Source organism: Oncorhynchus mykiss, chromosome 18, assembly GCF_013265735.2.
Source record: "Oncorhynchus mykiss isolate Arlee chromosome 18, USDA_OmykA_1.1, whole genome shotgun sequence".
Classification (NCBI taxonomy): Eukaryota; Metazoa; Chordata; class Actinopteri; order Salmoniformes; family Salmonidae; genus Oncorhynchus; species Oncorhynchus mykiss.
In genome coordinates, this window is record NC_048582.1 from 20,986,176 (window position 1) to 21,013,414 (window position 27,239).

Genomic DNA, 27,239 nt, shown 5'->3' on the forward strand with positions numbered 1-27,239 from the left:
TTACTGGGAGAGAGACGACCCATTGTGGCTCTAGTTTCTCTCTATTCCACAGTAATGAGGAAGGAGAGGGGTCCCGGTCCCGCACCTGAATTCATATTCATAGTTTTTTAAATTATTATTATTTTGTGGTCATAAGAAAGTAAGTAGTCATTTCCTCTGAGGAATTAAAGGCAGTGTTACATTGTTGAGTTCTTTTTAAAGGGTAGCCATGTGGCTGACATCTTTGGTTCAGTGCAGTTTTTGGACTTTAATAGAGAGAGGAATTCTGGGACATAGAATGAGCCAGCAAAGACTAGTGATCAGGGTGGCCTTGACCGGAGTGTGTCAGAGGGCCACACTAAAACGAGAGAGAGTTAGTTCTTGGCCTGTCTAGACCGCATTTGTTAGTCCTTAGTGGGTAATTCACAGCCAGTATACAGGATGCAGTCATTTGGATTCAGAGGATGAATATACAGGGATATTAAATCCCCCCCATTCCCCAATGTCCCTCCCAACCACGGACTAACCATAGAAATATAATAACTAGAACAGCTGTTTTTGGTATGACACTATGGTCAAGGATTCTATGATTGGGGCTGATAGCCACTCTACTTGACCAAAGCCCAATGTCTGATTCTGCAGGAGATTTCCAGAGAGGATATACAGTATTGGCTTGACTTGTTATATCTCCTAAATTGGAACAGATTGGATCCGAACCTCAGTGTGTGTAGTGTGTGTGTGTGTGTGTAGTATATGTGTGTGTGTATTATGTGTGTGTGTGTGTGTGTGTATTATATGTGTGCGGAAGGATAGAGTGCCAGGGCCCACTGCTTCTCATCTTCTGGACAAGTGCTTAATCTGTGACCCAGCATAAGGGATTATTGGATGTGGGGGAAATGGACCTTGAGGTTCACCCAGGAGGTTTGCGGTTTGCTCCCCCTCTATGACGATTGGATAGTGTGTGTGGGGGGTGGGGGTGGATGATGTGTGTGTGTGTGTGTGTGTGTGTGTGTGTGTGTCTGTGTGACGATATTCAACCTTCAGGAGCCTAGCTGTAGGGTTAAACTGCACTGCCCAGTGCTCAGCTCAGAGAGCCAGCCTGAGCCTCCATATGAAGATCTTTCCACCATCAGAGTCTGACTCCTGATGCCATTCTGTAAAACACCTGTGTGTGCTCTGAAAGCCCCTTTCCTGGACAGTTGTGTGGCTCTGCTACAACAGACAGAGCACTAGGCTTTGTCCAGCTAGACACCAAGCATTTGAGCTGCATTAGGCCACGTGCATCAGAATTAATACCTTATTTAAGAGGATTCGGGGCAGATGGCGTCCCTTTGTTTGAGGAGGTGTGTATTATTAGAAAACGAGCTGAACAATAGTACACAGCAAATTAATTCAAATTAATTATGAATATGTTTTTTCTCTGTAATTCTTTGTTCAGCATGAAATATCTAATATTTTGTTAGGATGGGAAAGTCTGTAACCCCCCCCCCCCCCCCCCCAACCCCCCCAAACTGTAGGCCTATACTACAGATCAAATAAAGCCTAGACTATTCTGCATTATTTTCTCTCTCTCTGTATCTCCTCTTCTCCCTCTCTCCTCTTCTCTCTCTCTCTCTCTCTCTCATACTCCCTGTAGATCACCCACTCTCTCTCTTTCTAGCCCTCTAGTCACCAGATGGAGAGTGGGCGGTGTGTTTTTGTGTGGTAGCTGCTGTGCGTTAGTGCAAGTGCATATGTGAGCGTTGACGTGTGTGTATTTTTGTGTGTCAGTGCTGTGAGTTTGCACACTGGTGCATGTGTGTGCTAACAGATACAGCCTGCGGTGCAGTAACCTATAACCCTGGAGGGGTGACCACCTCACTATCTGTATCTCTCTCTCCTTTTCTCTCTCTTTCTCTTGCTTGTTTTCTTTCTCTCGCCTGTGTCATATAGCTGTACACCCTTAGAAACAAAAGTGCTATATAGAACCTTAAAGGGTTCTTCTTCTGTCCGGAGAACCCTTTGAATAACCCTTTTTGGTTCCTGGACCCCAAAATGTTTCTACCTGGAACCAAAGAGGGTTCTACCTGGAATAACCCCCCAAAAAATGGTTTACCCTATGGGGACAGCTGAAGAACCCTGTTGGAACCCTTTTTTCCAGAAGTGTAGGGATGCTATGTGCCTGGAGGCAGGGATGGGTCACGTGATATACTATCAAATAGAATGGGCGCTCAAAAAATCTGCCATGATCGACGTTTTCATCGCCAAATTGGGATTGCAAGTGACATACGGCTAAAGCGTTAGCTGGCATCGTTTAGGGAGCACTAATCTGTGCAAAATCGGACAAGACCTTTGAATCTTGTAGCCTAGTGTATACAGAGGAGCTAAGCTTGCAAGTGAGAGAGAGAGGGTGAGAGAGAGAGGGTGAGGGAGGGAGAGAGAGAGGGTGAGGGAGAGAGAGAGAGAGAAAGAGAGAGAGAGAGAGAGAGAGAGAGAGCAAAGTCAGAATCCAAAAGCCAGGGAGAAAAAGTATTCAAAGGAAAAGATTCCAAATGGATGGGACGAAGCCAGTCATGGAGTCTACCACAGAGGAAAACCAAGAGGAGAGGGAAGAAAGCAAAGGTACGGAATGGTCGTTGTTGTGATACGGAGCGTTTTTGCGCGTTTCAACCGTACTGTTAGACTACTGCGCGATTTCACCTACTTGCGATGGCTTCGCTTCACGTGACACAAAAGCGCTGTTTTCTCCTGCACGGTGGCTTGCTCTGGCATGTGTTTTGTTATGAGCCTTTTACAAATTACAAAGAATATTAAATGACATTATTTGTTTGTGTGTGTGTCGCATCAACGTTGATTTTTATTTGGACATGTTTTGCTTGACCAAGACAGAGGGCTGAAGGCGCGCGCTCGGTTTTATGGAGCAGAGTTAATGCCAATGTGCCTTGCTTTGCTGCAGCCATGTAGAATCACCATTACCCTGTTTTTCAATCATGTGAAAATGATAAATGACTCGTGTGGCACATCAAAGGCGGGGTTGTCTCCATTGTATTGTCTCCTTTTTTGTATATATATATTTTTTGTCTCAGGTGCGCGTAATGGTGTGGGCTAATGGTCAGGTGCATGGACCACTGCTGCCGAGATTGGATCTCATCATTGCGAAATAGCCGTTTCACAAAGGGAGTTTGCCATAAACGTGGTCGTCAATGTGACTGTCATTGTTGTCTTTGGTTTATGGAATAGATAAATTAGGATGTGGTTATTTTGTTCGAGTATAAGAGGATGCAGCGCAGGGCGCCCGTATGTTGGCGAGCGTTGATTTAAAAAAAAAATCACAAAAAAACATCTATCTGGGAATAAGGGATCAGCGACACACAAACTGGGGTCCCTTTCCACTTGACACAGACCAAGCTCGGTCCTCTCATTTCACATGATAACTCTCGTAAAAACGGCAGCTTTTGACCACCATTGGTCATGGAATGACAAATTATAAATAGTAGGCTATGCGCAAGGCATAATATTGTTTCCGCTATATGTTGGGTTGTCGTTGCCTTTGTCCAGCTACAAAGTAGGGGGTGGGGCCGAATCAATTTGCCCAATGTATAGGAATGTGTATAGGGACTACGTTTGTTTGTGATATAGGTTACTGGGGCAAAATAACACCCTTGCCCAGTCATTACCTCTCGGTAATCAGATAACAGGCAACATTGTCCATCACCTCAATTAGGCTACACTGTTTTACAATCACTATTTCAATCAATCATTTTGATACAGACTATCCCTTGGCGCTACAGCCTACTAAATCTAATAGCAGCTGGTTCTATTACCTCCCTGTGGCTGAGGTCAGGAGTTGAATGCACAAATCTGATCCTAAATCAGTTCTTAGAGGCCAGTGCTATGTAGCAGCTAAAACGGTGTCCTCAGTGCTGCTTCTTTACCCTTCCACCCCATCCATCCATCCTCCTGTTTCTAGCCATATAACCCTACACTCTTAAAAAAAAGGGTTTCAAACGGGTTCTTAGGCTGTCCACATAGGAGAACCCTTTTTGGTTCCAGGTAAAACCCCTTTTCGTTCCAGTTAGAACCATTTTGGGTTCCTTGCAGAACCCTCCGTGGAAAGGGTTCTACACGGAACCCAAAATGCACTTATTTGGAACCAATTAACCAAAAGGGTTATACCTGGAACCAACAAGGGTTCTTCAAAGGGTTCTCTTATGGGGACAGCCGAATAACACCTATGTTGTAGATAGCACCTTTCTTTTCCCCGAACAGTGTACAACATACACCAAGGCTTTCTCCCCATCCCCCATCCATTCAATGCGTTGTTCAGATGTGGTTACATTTGAATATTTTTTACATGGCGATTTACATTTAGTAGGCATACATGCTACATGTCATAAGGCTTGCCATAGCCAACAAATAGCCTACGTTGACCTAATAACTAACACTATAACATCAATGTTTGGGAGTAGTGAACTATACATATAGATTTTGCAGCAGCTTGGTGGTAGTCAAATCTTGACAGTGTTTTCAGTAGTTAATTCCTGTTTTGCCATGTATATAGAAGTGTAGCTAACTACAGGAGCTGCACACTACTGTTTTTGCAAGAAAAAAAGAAAATGGGTGAAGTAGGCTATTAACATCCTTCCTTTTTCAGCATCAGACATGCCTAATTCTCACCTAAAACACAGTTGTTGTGTTTAATAGGCCAAATCACACAGGATGTTAACATCTGACTCCACAGTGGTCTGTTCTGGCAACTTCTAGTCTATGACATTTCAGATTTAGATATTATAATTGATCAAGAAAGTAGTTTGGCGGTAGTGAACTACAATTTCAAAGTAACTTTAGTTAAGTCAACTATATTTGTATCTTACCGGTAGCTTTAGTGTCGTTTAACTTCCGTGTGAAGTAACTGGTAGCTTGGTAAACCATTATTTTAAGAGTAGCTTCCCCAATACTGTATAACATCTCCTTAGGAAGTTCTCCTGTGGTGAATCATCTTACATGACACTTGCAGAACTAACCTTCTACAGGATATGTAGCTCATCTCTACGAAATGAATGTAACCTGATATCCTATGGATTGGTTAGGGGTATGGCTGTGGATGGCATTCCCAGTGAGGGAAGGGGCTGTGTGGCTGGCAATGTCTTCACGATCTACAGCTGGAGTATATTCTACAACTGTGGACGTTGCACCATAATCCTCAGCATCTCTAAGATGGAAGAGATTTAGAGTGAGTAGGGCAAGCAGTTGAAGCTCTGCCATGTCATGTAAGAAGCTTGTGTGTTGTAAGTGCCTCGCCTCCATTGGGGATCCAACAACATCAGTTGCACAGTAACAGCTGTAGATTCGGGCAACCAGGCGGCCTCGAGGGATCGAACCAAAGCATTCTCGCAGGCCTAACACCTCAGTTGACGCATCCGTCACAATTCATAATGTAATCTGACCAAAGATGTGACCTGACATCAAAGTCCCTTACAATGTAGCCTATAAAACATCTCTGCTGACATCTGCCACGCCCGCCTTTCAGGCCGAAGACAAACTCAACCGCTCACATTGGCTGTGATTTCGAACACCCAGTTGGCATCCCTCCCTGTATTTCTGCCAAACCCCTTGAGGAGGCTAGGTGGGGTTTCAGTTGGGCTATATTGTACTCCAATATAGTAGAGGCTGTGAGAGCGAGAGAGTTTAAATTATTATAGGCTATATCCCTACTATTTGGACCTGTGGTGCCTCAGTACAGGGACTGGTCTCTGACCCTATTGTATGAAACAGGATAGTTATTCTCTCTCCTCTTTCTCTCTCCTTTGGCCTTTCCTATTCCCTCCTCTTCCGCTCACTCTCTGTCACCATTTTCCGCTCGGTCAGTTCACCTACGTCTCCCCCTCCCTCTCTCTCCTTCTCTTTCTCTCGATGATGTCAGACTGACTTAGCCAGGCATAAACCTCCTATTCTCCCTGTATCACACAGGAAAGGAGGGAGGGGGCAGGGGTTAGTATGTTCTCCCTTACGTAACTCTCCGCTGCGTTGCCGTCCACATCTTCAGATCACAACCGTGAGGGATTGCATCATCACCACCACGGCGATGGGGCGTAACAGTGGAGCGCTGATGGGTTCCGTTTTAATATATGAGTCGTAGAACATTTCCTCACTTACCGTTCAAGCTTAACGCAGGCAGAACACTCGCAGCGCTATGCTCCCTTGTGCTAAACCCTCTACTGTACTGAACCTCTGTGTAAAGATTCTCAATGCAATGTATCCAACTGCAGCATAAGTGGATGTAGGTGGTGTGTGTGAAATTCCCTGGTTACATTGAGTGCCGTTACATGCACATAATAATGCAATAATGCAATTATTGTGGAATGTCAGATTAATAAAATAGTTTGATTTAAAACGTTTGCATGCTTTGGAAGAAGAACAATTTCCCTAATAATCCTGTTTACATGGACACATGAAACCTGAGGGCACTCGGATAAATGCAGAATATCGGCAATCAAAAGGAACATTCTAGCACAACGACCATGTTATTTTTGGAAAGCATATTTTGATTGGGACATATAACGTTTGTATGTGAAAATTACACCGATCGAAAATATAAATGCAACATGTAAAGTTTTGGTCTCATGTTTCATGAGCTGGAATAAAAGATCCCAGAAATTCACACACACAGTCGTTCCGTTCTCAGAAGGTTCAGGAAAGGTCCAGCTGAGGCCCTGTGTATCTAAAGGTCCCTCCCCTTCAGGAGACCTGTTGTTTGATAGACGTGGGGGGAGGTGGAGGTGGGAGTGAGAAGGGGCGAGGGAGGAGTGAGCAGGTTTCCTAGTTCTTTATGTGTTGGCTTGGTATCTCTCTCATATCATGGCTGTAATAGGCAGGTCTCTCATTACAAAAAGGTGCTATCTAGAAGGGTTCTACCTGGAACCAAAAAGGGTTCCCCTATGGGGACAGCCAAAGAACCCGTCTGAGTGTACAGTGACGCCTTCACTTGGCAGGATTTTCATGCTGCTGGCTACATGGCGATTCTCTCTCTCCCCCCATCTTCCCCTTTCTTTTTCTCTGTTCATTTATTTGACCCAGTCTCTCTTAATGTCTCACTCTCTCGCCCTCTCTTTCATATCCCATCGCTCTTTCAGTCAGTCTGCTACATCCCTCTCTCACCCATTCACTGTCATCTCTTTCTCATCTCCACTATCTTAATTAACCTCCAAGGCCTTGAACAATTTCTCTCTTGCTCTCTCTGACACACACACACACACACACACACACGCTGTCAGCCTCCACCCGGGGAGTGTGTGTGTGTGCATTCATGCATGCATGCATAAGATGTATTTTAGTGGGAGTATCCACATGCAGCTCCTTAGGCTGTGTGAATTCAATTATGTATGTTTTACTCCTTTTGTACGTGTCTGTGTGCACATTAGTGTGTTTATGCTGTGTGTTAATTTTGTCTACAGTATGCTCTGTATGTGGGTATACGAATAGCACTGAGTGACAGGTTGGAGCAGCATGCATTGTTCCAACGCAATGCCAGCCGTGCCAACCTCCTGCCAGTCTCTTTGGCCCTCTTCCATCGCCTACTAATGCCCAATCTGCTCGCTCCACTCACATCCCATAAATCTCAGTGTGCCCGATTTAACTCTCGTCATCGTTAACGATGACATCAATACGTCCAGGATCATAAAGAGAGACAGCCAATGTGATTCTGCCCAGTGACTACAAAGAGAGTGAAATGGAGCAAAAGACAAAAGAGGATATGGCATATTAATGGAAACATTGAATGGAAATCTATTCTATGGAAATGGGCTCCATGAGACTGTGTGTTATTCCCTAATTGTTTGTGAAACCATTCTCTCATGACTTTGGTTCACTTGTATCTGTATTCGCAATGTAACATCATGTTGAAATAACCACCACTAAGAAAGGACAGGGGGCTCTCTGGCCAATCTCTGCTGTGGAGTCCATCTTTGATTCCATTGGCATCTGTAAGAAATGGACTGAACTTTACATTGGGCCAGTGTCCATCCTTACCAGTGAGGTATGAAAACCTCCCTCCACTGACTGACCTGAAGAAGACATTGGTGGAAATGTAAATGCTTAATTTGACCATGTGAATGGCCATAATCACATGACAGGGGCAATGGAAAGGGCATTAGCTAAGTCTGTTACATAAGCCCATTGCCACCCCGATTCAGACTGTACCAGACCCTTTGGCTGGAGACTCAGACTTACATTTTGGTGAATTAATGCGACACCGCTGCAAACAATGCATGGAGCCGTACTTTCATGTAATGTCTCAGAGCAGAGGACCGTAATCTTTACCTTGAGGATTGAGGGAAAAGGGTAGACCACACTCTTACCCCTCTGGTTTCACCATAGGAATGATACTGTGTGTGTGTGTAAAACAAAAAAAAAGTTATCTACATTTATTTGTCACGTGCCGAAAACAACAAGTTGTAGACAATACCGTGAAATGCTTACTTACGAGCCCTTACCCAACAACGCAGTTAAAAAGTATGAAAATTGATAGAATAAAAGTAATAGATACACAAATATAGCAAAAAACAAAATAGTAACACAATAAAATAGCACAATAACGATGCTATGCTACATACAAGGAGTACCGGTACAGAGACAGTGTACTTGGGTACGAGGTAGTTGGTGTTTGATTAAATTAGCAAGAAAGGCATTTCACTGTACTTGTGCATGGGACATTAAAACTTGGAACTTGATTGAGGTAATACAGTATGTACTGGAGGTCGACCGATTAATCGGAATGGCCGATTTTAATTAGGGCCAATGTCAAGTTTTCATAACAATCGGTAATCGTCATTTTTGGACACCGATCAGGGCCGATTACATTGCACTCCACGAGGAGACTGCGTGGCAGGCTGACTACCTGTTATGCGATTGCAGCAAGGAGCCAAGGTAAGGTGATAGCTAGCATTAAACGTATCTTATAAAAAACGGTCCATCTTAACATAATCACATGGTTGATGACATTACTAGTATATCTAGCTTGTCCTGTGTTGCATATAATCGATGCGGTGCCTGTTAATTTATCATTGAATCACAGCCTACTTCGCCAAACAGGTGATTTAACAAGCGCATTCGTGAAAAAAGCGAATGCACCAATGTGTACCTAACCATAATCATCTACCCCTTTCTTAAAATCAATACACAAGTATATATTTTTAAACCTGCATATTTAGTTAATATTGCCTGCTAACATGAATTTCTTTAAACTAGGGAAATTGTGCCACTTCTCTTGTGTTCTGTGCAACAGAGTCAGGGTATATGCAGCAGTTTGGGCCACCTGGCTCGTTGCGAACTGTGTGAAGACTATTTCTTCCTAACAAAGATAGCCAACTTCGCCAAACACAGGATGATTTAACAAAAGCGCATTTGCGAAAAAAGCACAATCGTTGCACAAATGTACCTAACCATAAACATCAATGCCTTTCTTAAAATCAATACACAGAAGTATATATTTTTAAACCTGCATATTTAGTTAAAATAAATTCATGTTAGCAGGCAATATTAAACTAGGGAAATTGTGTCGCTTCTCTTGCGTTTCATTGCATGCAGAGTCGGGGTATATGCAACAGTTTGGGCCGCCTGGCTCGTTGCAAACTAATTTGCCAGAATTTTATGACATAACATTGAAGGTTGTGCAATGTAACAGCCATATTTAGACTTATGGATGCCACCCGTTAGATAAAATATGGAACGGTTCCGTATTTCACTGAAAGAATAAACGCTCTGTTTTTTTTCTTCTCAAAATGCTAGTTTCTGGATTTGACTATATTAATGACCTAAGGCTCGTATTTCTGTGTGTTATTAGGTCTATGATTTGATAGAGCAGTCTGACTGAGCGGTGCTAGGCAGCAGCAGGCTCGTAAGCATTCATTCAAACAGCACTTTACTGCGTTTGCCAGCAGCTCTTTTACAACTTTTATGACTTCAAGCCTATCAACTCCCGAGATTAGGCTGGCAAAACTAAAGTACCTATTAGAGCATCCAATAGTCAAAGGTATATGAAATACAAATGGTATAGAGAGAAATAGTCCTATAATAACTACAACCTAAAACGTCTTACCTGGGAATATTGAAGACTCATGTTTTTTATTTTTTTATTTTTGTTGAAAGGAACCACCAGCTTTCATATGTTCTCATGTTCTGAGTAAGGAACTTAAACGTTAGCTTTTTTACATGGCACATATTGCACTTTTACTTTCTTCTCCAACACTTTGTTTTTGCATTATTTAAACCAAATTGAACATGGTTCATTATTTATTTGAGACTAAATAGATTTTATTGATGTATTATATTAAAAGTGTTCATTGTTCATTCAGTATTGTTGTAACTGTCATCATTACAAATATGTATATAAAAATCGGCCTATTAATCGGTATCGGCGTTGAAAAATCATAACCGGTCGACCTCTAGTATGTACATGTAGATTTGTGTGCTCGGCCCTCCATTTCCTGTAGTCCACGATTAGCTCCTTTGTCTTGCTGACGTTGAGGGAAATGTTGTTGTTCTGGCACCACACTGCCAGGCAGGTTTCTGACCTCCTCCCTATAGGCTGTGTAATTGTCCTCGGTGATCAGGCCTACCACCCCGTTGTGTCATCAGCAAACTTAATGATGTTGTTGGAGTTGTGTGCGACCCACGCAGTCGTGGGTGAACAAGGGAGTACAGGAGGAGACTCAGCACGCACCCCTGCGGGGCCCCTGTGTTGAGGTTCAGCATGGCGGATGGGCCGCCCGTCAAAGTCCAGTATCCAATTGCAGAGGGAGGTGTTTAATAATAGGGTCCTTATCTTAGTCACGAGCTTGGAATGCACTATGGTGTTGAACACTTGAGCTGTAGTCAATGAACAGCATTTTCACGTAGGTGTTCCTTTTGGAGTGTGGTTGTCCTATGGTTATTTTGTATACAACCTCCCCACAATGTTTCTGGGAATGGTGCAGGATACCCAGCTAGCACATAATGTTCTGAGAACCATATGTTTCTTAGGTGTGAATTTCAGTATAACGTTTCCTGCAGGTTTCTCAAATTGTTCCAAGAACGCTAAGAAACAATGTTCTTTGTTGGGATTTTAGTACTTTAGCATAATGTTTTCTGCAGGTTTCCTCATGGTTCTATTTAAAGTCATGTTCTCAGAACATTAAGAAAACGTTCCATTAAAAACTGCAAGAAAACATTAGTAACGTCCAAAAAATATGATTTAAAAAGATGTACATTCTATTCTCAGCGTTAGCAAAACTCTCTATCCTCTGTCTTGTTAAGTATTTTCAGGTGTGTTGGCCGCACCCACTAATTGGCCACATCTGATCTTAATGAGTGCTTGTTTCCTTTGAAACAGGGTCTGTTTGAATAAACTAAAATGAACAGCTTTGAGTTGAGAAAAATAAGATGGCATTCTAGCTCCATCCTGGTGGCTCAGTGGACTAATTCCATGGATAGAGAGCAGAAGATCATAAGTTCAAATCTCACTGATGCTGTGCCAGAATCAACAATAAATGTTTGAATGATTAATGCCTAAGCAAATTAATTAATAAAACCTTCCAGGAAAACGTTACAGGTAACCATACCAAGTTGTTCTCAGAAACTCCCTGCAATGTAAAAATGTATGTTCCCAGAATAGGCTGAATGTTCTCAGTTTTACTGGTCAGGAAAAGTATGGCTTCGTTCCCAGAATCAATGAGAAACCAAAAACGTACATTCCCACAACTTCCAAGAAACCAAATGTGCTAGCTGGTTATATGCCATTTACATGTGCCTGACTGCATAGAGCTAGTTCTCTGTGTACGGTTGTATATTAATGTGTGCATAAGTGTATGATGGGAGTCCCCTGCACAGCTGGCTAGGTTTATCCCAGATTTCCCATAACAGTACACTGGCTGATGGGGGGTGGACAGGCAGGCAGGCAGGAAGGGGGACAGACAGGCAGAGAGACATGCAGGCAGAGAGACAGGCAGGCAGGGAGGCCGACAGCTAAAGAGCGAAGGCTACAGTAAGTGCACAGGGTTAGGGATCACTGCTGGGATAAAGTATCTATCAAATTATAGGAGTGTCGTAGACGAGTGCTGAGGGGGATTTAAAAGCTGTACACTTCATTACACTTAATTATGCGACGGACCTTGTCGCCTAGCGTCCTTCATATTAATGCCGGACCAGGGTAAGAAATGGCTATAGGATGCAGACCAGATCAGGGTCAGGTGGGAAAGGTTCTCTGGATATGGCAGAGAAGTTTGATGGAGGCTCTTTTCACATGTGATCCTCTTAACTGTACCGTCCTTTGACATCTGACAGAAATAGCCCGAAACATGCTGTCACGTGTCGTTAGAACCGTTGGATTTCACTATTTATTTGGTCTATATCGTTGTGCTTGGCAGTTGTAGAATAGGGATATAACATACTGCTACATGAGAAACACGGAGTAGCCTAAAATATCAGAACATGCTGAAAGTATTAGTCATCATTTATCAAAATTCAACGAATCTCTAATCATGACACGTGTCGGGTGCCTGTTTTCCACCCCGAACCTGTTCACTTTTTAAACAGATGGGGTTTCTCTTTCATCGACGCCTCATTGAAGGAGCCATTTCTTTCCTGCTGTAGAAAGGACATGTGTCTCTCTTTGGTGATCCACACAGCTCTGTTGGGAGTCTTCCCACAATGCAATGCAAGAGGAAGTTGTCCTATAATGAATACGGAGTTTCTAAACTGGAATAGCCCCTGAGGCAAGAGAACAGACTGGCGGTGAAATATTCACAAGGCTAGTCTTTATAACCGACTTTATTAGGCTCTAAAACGAGTCAATGTAGAGTTGTGTCACTGTAACATTTCATCATCATGTCTCGTAATATTTAGTAATGTGTCATATTACTAAAGGTGTCATTTACTAAGTGTGTCATAACGTGACTCATAATTTGGAGCAGGAAAATCCCCTTGGAAAAGTATCAAGTACAGTAGCTATTTTAAATAGGTGTCTTTTTTTCAGAGCTTTAGTTTTTTACCCATCAACATATGAACGTTAAAGTGGCTTTTCCTCTGGCTGTGGATGCCCCATTTTCCAAATAGGATAAAAACCAATCACCAATCACCTGACTAATGAATAATGGAGGCGTAGCCACAGAGCCGCAGTTCTCTCTGTCTGTCGTCGCTCTAACAACAGGTTTTGTGTACTCTCACAGCTGGTCCCAATTCTCCCCTAACCATCCTTACCCCTTCCATGTTTGCAGATCTGAAGGCTCTGGATAGGTGTGTAGTGGTGGAGATATATTGCTTCCATCTTATAGATCTGCATTGACGTGCCAAAGGAAAGGGGTAGAGAGTGAATTGGGACCGGCTGACAAGAGTGTTCAGACCACTTTTGGACCACGCACATTCTCCCCTACCTCGTTCAGACCATGCTCAGGTTGAGGTTCGGAGTCATGTCCCCATCCCTGAGCCCTCTGCTCTGACCCCCGAGGGGGAGTTCATGTCCTTCTGCTGTGTACGCGTGGGAAGGGAAGCGAGGAGCTGTGGAGGGATGTAGTCAGCTAGCTACAGGCTCCGCTCAACTGGGTCGTGGGTAACATGCTGCCATGGCAACCACTATTCACTGGCCCCCGGGCCAAAAAAAGTGCTCTTTGCTTACTCTCACATGTTCTCTCTCTCTCTCTCTCCCATTTGCTTCCTCTCTCTTCATCTTACTTTCTCTCTCTGCCCCATTCGCTTTCTCTCTGATTTTCTGTCTCTCCCCCCTCTCTTACATCACAAAGCAGTAGGCTGAACTTCTTGACAGCAGAACCACTGAGAGGGGTTGTTTGCGAGAGCCTTTGGAGGCCCTTGCTATTCTCTCACTGCTGGCAGAAATATAGGCCACAAACGAAAGACAGTTTCCTATTTTGCCATTGTAATTCTCCAACTGAGCCTCGTAGGCTCCCATACTTCACCAAACGTTATACTTAAGCAATAAGGCCCGAGGGGGTGTGGTATATGGCCAAGGGCTGTTCTTATGCACAACACAACACAGAGTGCCTGGGCATATAGATATGTAGGCTTGTGTCTGTTCTGAGGTCTCAGTCCATAGCTCTACTGGGCATATAGATATGTAGCCTTGTGTCTGGTCTGAGGTCTCTATCCATAGTTCTATTGGGCATATAGATACAGTGGGGCAAAAAAGTATTTAGTCAGCCACCAATTGTGCAAGTTCTCCTACTTAAAAAGATGAAAGGCATGTAATTTTCATCATAGGTACATAGGTACTTCAACTATGACAGACAAAATGAGAAAAAAAATCCAGAAAATCACATTGTAGGATTTTTGTGAATTTATTTGCAAATTATGGTGGAAAATAAGTATTTGCTCACCTACAAACAAGCAAGATTTCTGGCTCTCACAGACCTGTAACTTCTTCTTTAAGAAGCTCCTCTGTCCTCCACTCGTTACCTGTATTAATGGCACCTGTTTGAACTTGTTATCAGTATAAAAGACACCTGTCCACAACCTCAAACAGTCACACTCCAAACTCCACTAAGGCCAAGACCAAAGAGCTGTCAAAGGACACCAGAAACAAAATTGTAGACCTGCACCAGGCTGGGAAGACTGAATCTGCAATAGGTAAGCAGCTTGGTTTGAAGAAATCAACTGTGGGAGCAATTATTAGGAAATGGAAGACATACAAGACCACTGATAATCTCCCTCGATCTGGGGCTCCACGCAAGATCTCACCCCGTGCGGTCAAAATGATCACAAGAACGGTGAGCAAAAATCCCAGAACCACGCGGGGGGACCTAGTGAATAACCTGCAGAGAGCTGGGACCAAAGTAACAAAGCCTACCATCAGTAACACACTACGCCGCCAGGGACTCAAATCCTGCAGTGCCAGACGTGTCCCCCTGCTTAAGCCAGTACGTGTCCAGGCCCGTCTGAAGTTTGCTAGAGAGCATTTGGATGATCCAGAAGAAGATTGGGAGAATGTCATATGGTCAGATGAAACCAAAATATAACTTTTTGGTAAAAACTCAACTCGTTGTGTTTGGAGGACAAAGAATGCTGAGTTGCATCCAAAAAACACCATACCTACTGTGAAGCATGGGGGTGGAAACATCATGCTTTGGGGCTGTTTTTCTGCAAAGGGACCAGGACGACTGATCCGTGTAAAGGAAAGAATGAATGGGGCCATGTATCGTGAGATTTTGAGTGAAAACCTCCTTCCATCAGCAAGGGCATTGAAGATGAAATGTGGCTAGGTCTTTCAGCATGACAATGATCCCAAACACACCGCCCGGGCAACGAAGTAGTGGCTTCGTAAGAAGCATTTCAAGGTCCTGGAGTGACCTAGCCAGTCTCCAGATCTCAACCCCATAGAAAATCTTTGGAGGGAGTTGAAAGTCCGTGTTGCCCAGCAACAGCCCCAAAACATCACTGCTCTAGAGGAGATCTGCATGGAGGAATGGGCCAAAATACCAGCAACAGTGTGTGAAAACCTTGTGAAGACTTACAGAAAACGTTTGACCTCTGTCATTGCCAACAAAGGGTATATAACAAAGTATTGAGATAAACTTTTGTTATTGACCAAATACTTATTTTCCACCATAATTTGCAAATAAATTCATTAAAAAAATCCTACAATGTGATTTTCTTTCTTTTTTTCTCATTTTGTCTGTCATAGTTGAAGTGTACCTATGATGAAAATTACAGGCCTCTCTCATCTTTTTAAGTGGGAGAACATGCACAATTGGTGGCTGACTAAATACTTTTTTGCCCCACTGTATATAGCCTTGTGTCTGTTCTGAGGTCTCTGTCCATAGCTCTATTGGGCATATAGATATATAGCCTTGTGTCTGTTCTGAGGTCTCTGTCCATAGCTCTATTGGGCATATAGATATATAGCCTTGTGTCTGGTCTGAGGTCTCTGTCCATAGCTCTATTGGGGCCCTGTAGTTCTCATATTTCACCCCAGAGAGAAGCAGGGCAAAGTGAGAGAGATGGTCTCGACCTCGCTCTGTCACCTAAATTCGCCTATAATGAATAGCCCCATTGATTTCCATTCTGGTCCGCCGAGGCCGTCCGCTCATGCCTGTCTGTTTCCCATTAGTGCACTTTAACTGTGATGATAAACGGTCAGCTCAGCTGGCATTGCCACAGGCAGCATAGCCCCGGATGAGGCCCCTCGTTTAAAGCAGGAAGTGGAGTAGTAGTGGAACATTCCATTTGACAAGGGGGCACAAGACTCAGGTGGGCCCGACCTGTTTGTCCAATTTTGACAAACCCCCTTTGAGTTCTGGTCGTTTAGCCAGGTTCTTTTCTCAGATGTTGCATGTTCAGGCCCACAGTTTAAAGCAGAAAGTGGACCATTCCATTTGACGAGGGGGCACAAGACTGAAGGGGGCCCGACCTGTTTGTCCCATTTCGACCAATCCCTTTTGAGCTCTGCCAGGATGGTTGTCTTTTGAGATGGAAGTAAACCATTTCATTTGTCCTTTTGACTAGGGGCACAAGTCAGGGGAACCAGACCGAGTTGTTCCAGATCGACCAACCCATTTGGCGTTCCGTCATTTAGCCTGGTTTTCCGCAGAGATGGGAGGAGTTAGTAGTTAGTGGCCCCTACACGGCCATCCATGCCATGCCTTGGTACTTCATTAACATTAATGGGATAGAGATCCATTATGCAACGCTCGCTCCGTCTCCGTACTCTTATGCAACCAACCAACGCCTCATCTTGGAGTCTTAGCTTCTCGCTCAGCAGCAGCTGCCTCTTAGGTTTAACCCCTTGTGTTTTCTGGATAAGCCAACCTTAGTGCTGTCTGGAAGTATCACTATTATGCCTAGCATGCAGACAAGAGTCTGTCGCACTCTTATCTCAATGCCTGTAGCACTCTTATCTTAATGCCTGTAGCACTCTTATCTCAATGCCTGTAGCACTCTTATCTCAATGCCTGTAGCACTCTTATCTCAATGCCTGTAGCAAACTGTTGATATCCAGTTGATGTTGAAGTCCATAGTCCTGTGAATCGTCAGTTGGAAGCAACACTAGTGAGGGCGACTAAATGCTTTGCCTGATATTATGGGATGCCATTGATGTTGGCCTGTGGATGTCATTAACAGTCAACTCTGTCACCCGTCACTATAGAAACGGAATAGCCTATAGGCCCCTTCTTTTCAGTCGGGTTCTGTCCCGACACTCATTTCAGCCTCATCAATTGAGTACGACAAATAAACTATGGCTACATCCTCCTCCAAAATGGAAAATGTATAAAATCACAATGGATTTGTTTATTTGGAGGAATTACTGTGAAAGAAAGAGCCGTAACACTCCTGGAGATATTTGCCGGTCTGTAATTAGTGTGAGAGATGCCAATTGGAGCAGGTTGTCATGGAAACAGTGGCACATGTAAGAGTGTGATATCTTCCCCGATGTAACATCCCACGTTTGCAATGCTATTTATAACGGGGCAGTTACATAAGCCTTAGCACTTGTGTTCAATGTAATGTGTTTTTTTCCCCTCATTTTTCTTTCCTTCGTTCTCTCTTTTCCCCTCTAACAACACTGCTGTTGCCTCCTCTGAGGAACCAGCAACCATAACACTGTCAAACCCGATCCACTGCCTCCCACAATGGTCCTTCATTACAACCCTGCCCGAAACTCTTTGTGAGCTTATCACAGTGCACTGCCGATGCCACGTCAGATTGAATGGTCTTGAAACAAAACGAATAGAATAGAATCCATGGCTACGCTATAGAGTTTTGATTTTGTGGAGTTTTGTAGCTGCCATTGGCAAAGCAAAATATCAGGGTACCATTGACTCACCATGACACAGTACTATTTAATATAGTATACCCCTCAAAACTCTCTCATCCTGCCTGTGTTGAACTAGTAGTGTCCATTTAGATGGTATGACTGGGTGCTGTGCACAGAGGACTGGTCAGGGATCTAGTCTAGCAATGCTTGAAGTCAAAGGTCAACGCTAGCATCTCATGGTGCTAGCACTGGTTAGCATTGGTTCTGTATTTGTTCTATGAACATCCAGTAGGAGATCTGACTACTCTGTGTGCTGGGGAGGATTTGAACTAGCCGCAGTTCCACACATCTGGGTCGTATTCATTATGGCACACCGTAGAAAAACGCGTTGCAATGGAAAACGAAAACAAGCTGAAAATGAAAAAAGTTCAGGTAGTCCCTCCCTGTTTGTCTGTTTTCTCCCGTTTGGTGCCTAATGAACACGGCCCAGGTCTGTTTGCCTGTGGCCCAGAAACCACTGCTCTGACAATAAGTAGCAATCATTTATTTAGAATTAGACCGTGCATTATTTATGCCATTGGTTAAAAGGGTTTTCATTTAGAATTAGACGGTGCATTATTCATGCCATTGGTCAAAAGGTTTCTCTATGAAGACAAAGGAAAGGGATTATTTTTTGGGGAAGATGGGAGCTTGTACTAACGAACACACGTCAAATTGAACACTCCTGGGTGCTTGAGCGTGTCAATTCTAACTGGGAAAGTTGCAATGATGAAGTGAAAATGTTTCCAATATGGTTGAGATGGATGAAGAGAAGACATGTTGTGGCTCTTGGTTGGAGACAATGAGACTACTGTATCAACTTTACTGAAAATGTGAGTTGGTTGTTTCTGTCAAGCATTGTTTACTCAACACAGGTTAGCAAGAATGCTAATCCTCAAGGGTTTCAGGCTACAGCATACAGTGAATCCCTTTCTCAGTCAGATATGACATGGGCTGCTAAATCGGATCACATTTAGCATTTATGAATTCACTAATTCATGATTAATTAAGCAGTGACCGTTGCTCTCCAGGACAAATACATACATAGTATAGTTGCAATGTGTGCCTACATTATAATGTAGCAAGAGGCTGAGTTCTAGGCTAATGTAGCTCAACAACAAAAACGTTGACCAACTGTGTAGTTCTTTGCTCCTTCTCAGCAAGGTGCTCTGTCTCCCTCTGCAGGTTGCTTCGAATGCTGCATCAAGTGTCTGGGCGGCGTGCCCTACGCCTCGCTGGTGGCCACCATCCTCTGTTTCTCGGGCGTGGCTCTGTTCTGCGGGTGTGGTCATGTGGCGCTGACCGGCACACTGACCATGCTGGAGAACCACTTCTCCCAGATGACCACTGACCACGCCACCCTCACCATCGTGTAAGTTGTGTGTGTGTGTGTGTGTGTGTGTGTGTGGGGTGGGGTGGGGGGAGTGGTGTGGTAGTGTGTGTGTGGGAGAGAAAGGGATCTTAATTTCTGTATGTATCTCCTATATGTCTTTACCTATATGTCAACCTTTACCGTTTGTAAAGGTATATGTCTTTGAACAAGTCTTATCCAGGTTATTCAATATGAATGTGCCCGTTTTCACATTGTTTACTGTATCCGTCCGAGCAGGATCCAGACCATGCAGTACGTCATCTACGGCATTGCCTCCTTCTTCTTTGTTTATGGGATCATCCTGCTGGCTGAGGGCTTCTACACCACCAGCGCCGTCAAGAAGGAGCTGCAGAGCCAGTTCAAGACCACCGTGTGTGGCCGCTGCATCACAGCCACGGTGAGACATGAATACACACACACACACACACACACACACCCACCCACCCATATGGTCACACACAAATACGGTCACGCATGCATGTATACACACACACACACAAATATTGCACTCATGAATACATGCACACACGTACAACCACACACATGCTGTGCATGCATTTACACACATACAGCTGTACACAAACCCTGGAGGGTAACTGGCACAGTTTGTCCTCTCCAGCCTGTTTAGTGTAATTGCTGCAGATGTCCAGTAACATCAGCCTTTAAGGCTGCTATGAGGACGGTTGTATTCTCCCGAGTGTCGCCAAGCTAACGTCGTATGAAACTGTCTCCACCCTTCTAACCAGGTACTGTGTCGTGTATCAGGGTAATGTGGATGACGATATGGTGACGAGGTTGATGACGAGCTTGGGTTTAAATCTCCTCGGTCATTAGGTGACGTTGTATTGAGGGATAGTTATACATAGTACAGTGTTTTGTGTAGCAGTAGATTACAATGACGGTAAATGGCAATGATCAAATTCTATTAGACACGTACACATTTTTAGCAGATGTTACTGCGGGTGTTGCGAAATGCTTGTGTGATGATTGACGATAACGACGAGGATGATGATGTCACTAACTCCTCTCTCTCTTCATCAGTTTGTGTTCCTTACATATATCCTGGGCCTGGCCTTCCTGGGGATCTTTGGCTTCTCAGCCATCCCAGTCTTCCTCTTCTACAACATGTGGACTACCTGTGCTGCCATGAAGTCCCCCATCGCCAACATCACCGATCCGGACTCCATCTGTGTGGACGTCAGGCAGTACGGTTAGTGTCACTCAGTAACACACACACACACACACACACACACACACAGATCCGTGTGATTATGTCAACCTGGTTCATGAGTTTACACACACATATTTCTTCCTAGGTTTTGGCCTTTCTAGGGAGTTTTTCCTAGCCAAAGTGCTTCAACACCTGCATTGCTTGCTGTTTGGGGTTTTAGGCTGGGTTTCTGTACAGCACTTTGAGATATCAGCTGATGTACGAAGGGCTATATAAATATATTTGATTTTTATTTAAGAGTGTGACCCATATTCAGGTGACGGCCATTCTGCCTATAGCGTCCGGCACAACACGTCCGTATATGAGCCATATATAGATTCGCCATATCACGATATAGCCCTGCATAAGAGCCTAATGCAGTGTGACATACGTCCACTTGGCTGTGGTAGGCTGTATCTTATAAACATTATGCCTTCGCTACGGGTGCTGACAACACTTAACCTTTACATGTCAATGTCTATAAGGTGTTTAAGTCATTTACTGCATCGACATCCATATCATGTTACCATCACCCTGAAGCAGTGCATTATCTGTCCTCTTTAATGGCAGATGTGTCAGAAGGTGAGTGTAGCTGGTGCATGAAGTCAGGCGCAGGAGAGCAAAATGAGTGAGCAATGCACTTTACTCAAAGGCACAAGGTAAACAAATACACTTGACCAATAACCAAGGGTAAATATAACGCACGGGTGAACACAGCACCCGTCAGAAAACCAGGCCATCATGATTCGAACTGAACATAGAAATAATCACTCACAACAAACATGGGGGAAACAGAGGCTTAAATACATGAACATGCAATTGGATAATGAAAAGCAGGTGTGTAGAAAAAAAAAAAGAAGACAAAACCAATGGAAAATGAAAGATGGATCAGCGATGGCTCGTAGACCGGTGACGTCGACCACCGTCCGCCGCCCGAACAAGGAGAGGGACCGACCTCGGCGGAGGTCATGACAAGATGGTATAAACAGTTATACATCTGAATGAGAGGACGTGTTAACATTTACTATCGCATTCCGTCAACTCAACTGGTTTTACCCACCAAATGAAGTGATTGGCCGCTCTGCCCTGAATGGGGCCTGTCTTAAAGCCACAGTTGTCGCTCCTAAACCGATATCTCTTGTTCCTGATCGTGTAGGTATTATCCCATGGAACGCGACACCCGGCAAAGCCTGCGGATCTACACTAGGAGACATCTGTAGCACCAGCGAGGTGAGAACGGCAACCCCCTCCTCCTCCTGTAAATCTTTACGCACATCATATGAACCTCATATAATAGGAATATCATATAAACCTTCCTATTCACTACTTATTATTATAATTTTTTTTTTATATACGTTTGTTAAAAGCGCAAAAATAGAACATTCTTCATCACTGTACTGCAATTATACAGAGGCTGATTGTGGAAAGGACATGTTTTATGAGTGTCAATCAAAGAACGTATCATCACTAACCAGAGATCGGTCTCCATGTTTTCCAGTTCTACCTGTCTTTCCACCTGTACATTGTTGCGTGCGCTGGGGCAGGCGCCACCCTCATTGCATTGGTAAGCTTTGGATGCCCTATATCCCGAATTCCCCATGTTTGAATCATTTGCATGAGTTGCCATGGCACGCTGATCTGTTGCCATGGTAATCCCTCCTCCACGCTTCATGGTTCTGACTCAGTTTTCCTGAGGGTGTAAGTCTGCCCTATAGCTTCTGGCTGGACACACACTGGCATGGGCCACATTTGCTTTGTGGCCAAAAGAGAGGAATGCCTCAAAAGAGACTCTGTCCACACGGTATTTTGCACCAGAGATGATAGAATAAGACTTCTATAGGGTGTTTAAGTCTTCGTAGGTAGAGCTAATGATTTGTTTTTGTTACAAATAATTAAGCTGTTTTATCCAATCGGTGTGGTTGTCATTATGTGATGGCTAGTTGAACTCAGTTGGAATCAGTAATGGGGTCATGAGGCCATGCTCTCCACTGAGGCAACAGGGCTTAATGCCTTTCAGCTACTCCACCAAACTTGGATTGCTCATTAGTGGGTGTGAGAAGATTCAGCACGTAGACGGCCATCTGAAATTGTGCGCGCCGTAGCAATCTCACTTTGTTTGTAGATGTATGCAATGTGAAGCAATGTGACGGTACAGTACTGCATAAATCTAGCCAGATGCCACCCAATAATAGCAACGGCCTCCCAAAGGCCTCCTGGTCATTGACTTTGTTTCTCACCCCAGTCTGTCTTCTCGTCTCTCCCTCCCAGCTGATCTACATGATGGCCACCACGTATAACTATGCTGTTCTCAAGTTTATGAGCCACGGCGGCCGCCGCTCCACAAAGTTCTCCGAGTCATATTAGCGAGCGAGAGAATGAGAGAAATGGTAGAAAGCAGAGGGAGCAAAAAATAGAAAGACGGTTTAAAGGAAGGAAGAAAGATGGAGAGAAAGAAAGACCGAATGGTGGGGAGGGGAGTATGTACTGTAGCGTATAGAGAAACGTACACTACTGTCAACGTAATACAGATAGATCTATGTGCCTTTGCGTCCAAGCCTATTGCCACACACACCTTTTGAACCACACTGAGGGGACTAGCGAGTGCATTGATTAGCCAACATGGCTGAGGTCCCTCACAATCTCTCTCCAGACAGGATATGTACCTAGAAGCACTGATCCAGTACAGTACCATGTGGGACCACTAGTCAAGGCTATGGTGAGGTTGACCAGTTCATTCGAGTAGAGCAGGCACAGAGCATTGAGGATGGATAGTTCATCCATACAAAAGGGACGGCGCCAGTGTAAGAAGGGAATATTTGTGTTGCTGTATCTAGCTTCAGATTACTGTAATATTCTGTAGTTATTCCAATCGAAGGATATAGTTCTTTCCAACGACACTTGAATATCTTTCCCCCAAGTGCCAACTGTCTAGCTTGAAGTTAAGTCTTTTTTTAGCTTGTTTAGGCTTGTGCCTCTTTGTGATATTTGTTATGGAAGACGTTGTGCCTTTTTTAGTTTATGCAAAATAAACATAATATGTGAAGAAAAACCAAGACCATTGTCCTCTCTTTTTAGGATAGTGACTGTTTGGAGAAAATGAATCCCCACTGTAATTGACTAATACTAACCTAGCCAACCTAACCAAAAGAATACTGACATTGTACAGTAGCAATGCTAATGTGTCGCATTTGACATCTGGTAGACTGGTCAACATGACATGCAGCTTCTACTCATGTAGCTTGCTTTGGCTAACTAACCCTCTCACTGGCCACCACCCTATGCACTTTCCTTTCCCTCCCTCCCTCCCTCTTTCTTTCTGTTCTCCCTTTCTCCCTCCTCCTCTCTCTCTCTGCCCCCCCCCCCCCCCCCCCCCCCCCCCCCCCCCCCCCTCCTCTCTCTCTCTCCACAGATCCACTATCTGATGATCCTGTCGGCGAACTGGGCCTACCTGAGGAGCTCCTGCAACCAGAACGAGTACCAGGACATCAAGACAAAGGACGACGACGCGGAGGAGGGTGGCTCCAAGGAGGGTCTCAACTCCTCTTACTCATAAGAACCGGCCAACCACACTTCCTCACACCTAACCTCCAACCCCCTTCTGGGTAAAACCAACACCTGGGTCTCCTTCACTATGGGCGGTGTTCTGACTTGAGATATGTGCGCTCAACTCAAATTGTCACACTTTGGCTACATTTACACAGGGAGCCCAATTCTGATTTGTTTCCCCTCTAATTGGTCTTTCGACCAATCATATCTTTTCACATCAATTCTTTTTCAGAACTTATCTGATTGGTTAAAAGACCAATTAGTGAAGAAAATATCAGAATTGGACTGCCTGTGTATATAAAATGCAGCCCATGTCTTCCATTGACATCAATGGACAAGTCTGAGTTGCGCACACTTTTCTCACCTCTGAATCAGGTCCTTTGTCCAAATGGGAGCAAACGTTTTCAAACGGAACAGGTATATAAAAGTTCCTATTGGATGAGCTCAGGTTAGGTGGTACCTCTTCCTGTTTGCGAACGTTTGCTCTCGATTGGACCGTTATTGAGTGCAACCCTGCTGCCATAGCCTAACTGCTCTGAGCCAATCACAGCACAGCACTAACCCAGCTCCTAATAACCGCCTAACAACAAAGTCACTGTCTGCACAACTCCTGAGGAAGCGTGCCACAAAATGTCCTGTTTTTTGGTGTTTTATATATATGAATATATTGTGTGAATGTGTATGTATGAATGTTTTTTTTTTTATACTACGAAGTATGACAGGTTTACTATTATTATATTCAACTGGTCTTCTCTTATCTCTGGTATTTTATCACAACCCTGTTTTACCTGATTTAGTTTTTTGCTTTTTAAAAAAATGGAAATGCTTGATACGTTGCACTATTTAAAAATAGAAAAAAGTAAAGTAGAATAAAAAAAAAAACATGAATACATTACATACACAGCATCTCAGGGTGCCTCTCTTAGAAAATATTCCTACTATTACGTTAACTTTCCCATTCCTTTATTGACATCCAGCTACTTCTGTTGAGTAATTCTTCATTTTGGCCTGAGGAGAAAAACGTGTGCTGTACCCTAACTGGATTGGACACATGCACTAATGTGACTGTTGGCCCAAAGCAGCAGTTCTGTCAGCAGCTGTCTGCAGTGCTAACGCAATGCTTTGACCTTCAGATGAACCTCTGGCCTGGTCCCAGATCTGTTTGTGCTGTCTTGCCAACTCCTATGGTCATTGTCGTGTCATTATGACCATAGGAATTGGCAAGACGGCACAGACTGATCTGGGACCAGGCTAGTGAACCTCCACCTAGCCCTCTGCATGGCAGGTTTTCTCTGGAAACAGCCTTGCTTCTAAACCCACAGGACAAACCAACACTCAAGGTCAGATTGCCTTGTTCTGTTTGTAAGTGATACATTATATATACCTCAGGTACTAAACCTAAATTAAAAACTCCACTAGACTGGTCCCAGATCTGTTTGTGCTGTATCGCTCCTATGTTTGGCATGATAATGACCATAGGAGTTGGCAAGACAGCACAAATAGATCTGGGACCAGGCAAACACCTTACTGCTTAAGCACGTGCTTGTTACAAGGCAAGGCCACAGCTGAAGTGAACTTAGCAAAAGTCCCAATGTTTGTTCATTGTACACAACTGTGAAGGGAATCATACGTTCGCTTTCCTCCAGACAAGTCCACCCTTTAAAGGGGTGAAGTTCACCTGTAAATATACGGACCGCCCCAAAGGAAGTTCCATTGACTGACATCTCCTGAATGTGGAGAGCACGGTCAATGTTTTACCATGCTATTTTACCTTTTGATTACCAATATGTAAATGTTTCCTTTTGGAGTATATGTTTAGCATCCTATTACTAGTTCTTCATTAAATATAATAGTAATGTGACATCTTTTAAAACGGTATGTTGTGAGAAGGAAGCAAGTACAGAGTCATGATGGCGGTGGTGCTTGTATTGTGTACATTTTGAAATGTGGAGGAAAAAAATGTACCAAATGGTTTTCAATGTTTTAAAAAAAAAATCAGTTTTAGACTGCTGAATCTTTCCCTGTGCTAAAGTAATGACGAACTTTATTTGTGATTATTTTACTGTGGCAAGCCAAATGTAAGTGACTCATCTCATATTTTTAGGCCTGTTATATGGACAGATACCATTTGGATGTTTACAATATAACAAGTCAGGAATGTTCTTTTTTTTTTTTTTCAATATCATTTATTATCACAACCGATTCTATAATAATGATCACTGACTAGTTCAAGTGCTCCGGGACTATAAGGTTCTATCTGCATTTTAGTCTAAATTGAGTTAGTGACATAGCCTTGTTCTGTTCGATGTTCTCTACCCACATACACCATACTCTAAATACCCCAATTCATGTTAAGTTCAAAAGAATTCAAGGTAAAATGGCTGACACCGTTCAAAACAACTAGGGCTCGAAACAGTAAAACCAATTACCTCAGAATCATCTTTTTGCAGAAAGAACCTTACAGTCCCAAAGCTCTCGGGTGATCTTCCTCGCAGCAGTGAAACGATGATTCTTTTAACTTTCATATGAAAAGGCATGTCGGTATTGTCCACGTGTGCAAACGTCTAAATACTGAAAAAAGGACTATATTCCCATGTGTGTTATGTTTGATATAATACAGTGTGCTTTGCCACCAGGTTGATGTAGGCAAGGGCATGTGCCGTTTCATATAAGATGCGTGTCAGTCAGGGTGTGTTGTCGTTTCCTCGTTATTGCATGAAGGCGACATGACTGTCTTTGCAGTTTTTCAGGTGATGTGTCGTCAATTGTACTGACAACTATGGTAGGCAGCGTTTGCCCCCACTCAACTCTCTTTTTTTTTTTAAGATATCCATTGTACCTTGGATGACATTGGTCCCTGTAGTCGTTTCATCATTGCTTTTCTTTTTAAAAAGTTTCAAATAGTTATGATTCCTGTATAGTGATGATTTTTGTAACCTTCTCTAGTAAAAACCGATATTTTTTATTATCGTGAAAGAGCTGCTCATCTGTCTCTTTCTTACAAGTTTGGACTTCCTGTTAAACACACATGCAATGAGATGAATGACAAATGTGCTCTGAACAGTTCAGTTGCCAAACATTGTAGAATGTTGCAGATAGAAATGCCCATTTATATAGCTGATGTGATTCCTTATTCTATGTATCAGAGAGGCGTGTTTGTTCTACATAGAAATGGGCTATCCGAACGTTCCAAAATGTTGCATCCCGCTGAACGCGCCCCCAGTGCTCACCCTCAACCACAGTGATAGGCAACACCCCAAGGTTGTCCCTTGTAGAGTTTTGTGAGATGCTGAGTCCACCTGGTGGGAAAATGTAGCATTGTACATTTCCTAAAATGGTAGTCCAAAACCATTGATTAAAGACCAAGGGTAGCTCCG

General features: G+C 43.6%; 1 protein-coding gene across 4 annotated transcripts in view; it reads left to right on the forward strand.

Annotated features, from left to right (window-relative positions):
• Positions 1 to 26,838, forward strand: part of LOC110495811 (neuronal membrane glycoprotein M6-b) — a 32,965-nt gene extending 6,127 nt beyond the window's left edge. The window contains exons 1-7 of one of the 4 annotated variants that reach the window (XM_036952258.1): positions 2,174 to 2,580; positions 18,920 to 19,106; positions 19,344 to 19,503; positions 20,148 to 20,316; positions 21,473 to 21,546; positions 21,815 to 21,880; positions 23,726 to 26,838. In XM_036952258.1, the coding sequence (XP_036808153.1) occupies positions 2,511 to 2,580; positions 18,920 to 19,106; positions 19,344 to 19,503; positions 20,148 to 20,316; positions 21,473 to 21,546; positions 21,815 to 21,880; positions 23,726 to 23,869 (870 nt within the window). In that variant the 5' untranslated portion in view covers positions 2,174 to 2,510 and the 3' untranslated portion in view covers positions 23,870 to 26,838. Of the gene's footprint in view, positions 1 to 2,173; positions 2,581 to 18,919; positions 19,107 to 19,343; positions 19,504 to 20,147; positions 20,317 to 21,472; positions 21,547 to 21,814; positions 21,881 to 22,584; positions 23,366 to 23,725 lie in introns of those variants that run through there. The other 3 variants (XM_036952259.1, XM_036952260.1, XM_036952261.1) reach the window with 3 other exon arrangements.
• The last annotated feature ends 401 nt before the right edge of the window (positions 26,839 to 27,239 follow it).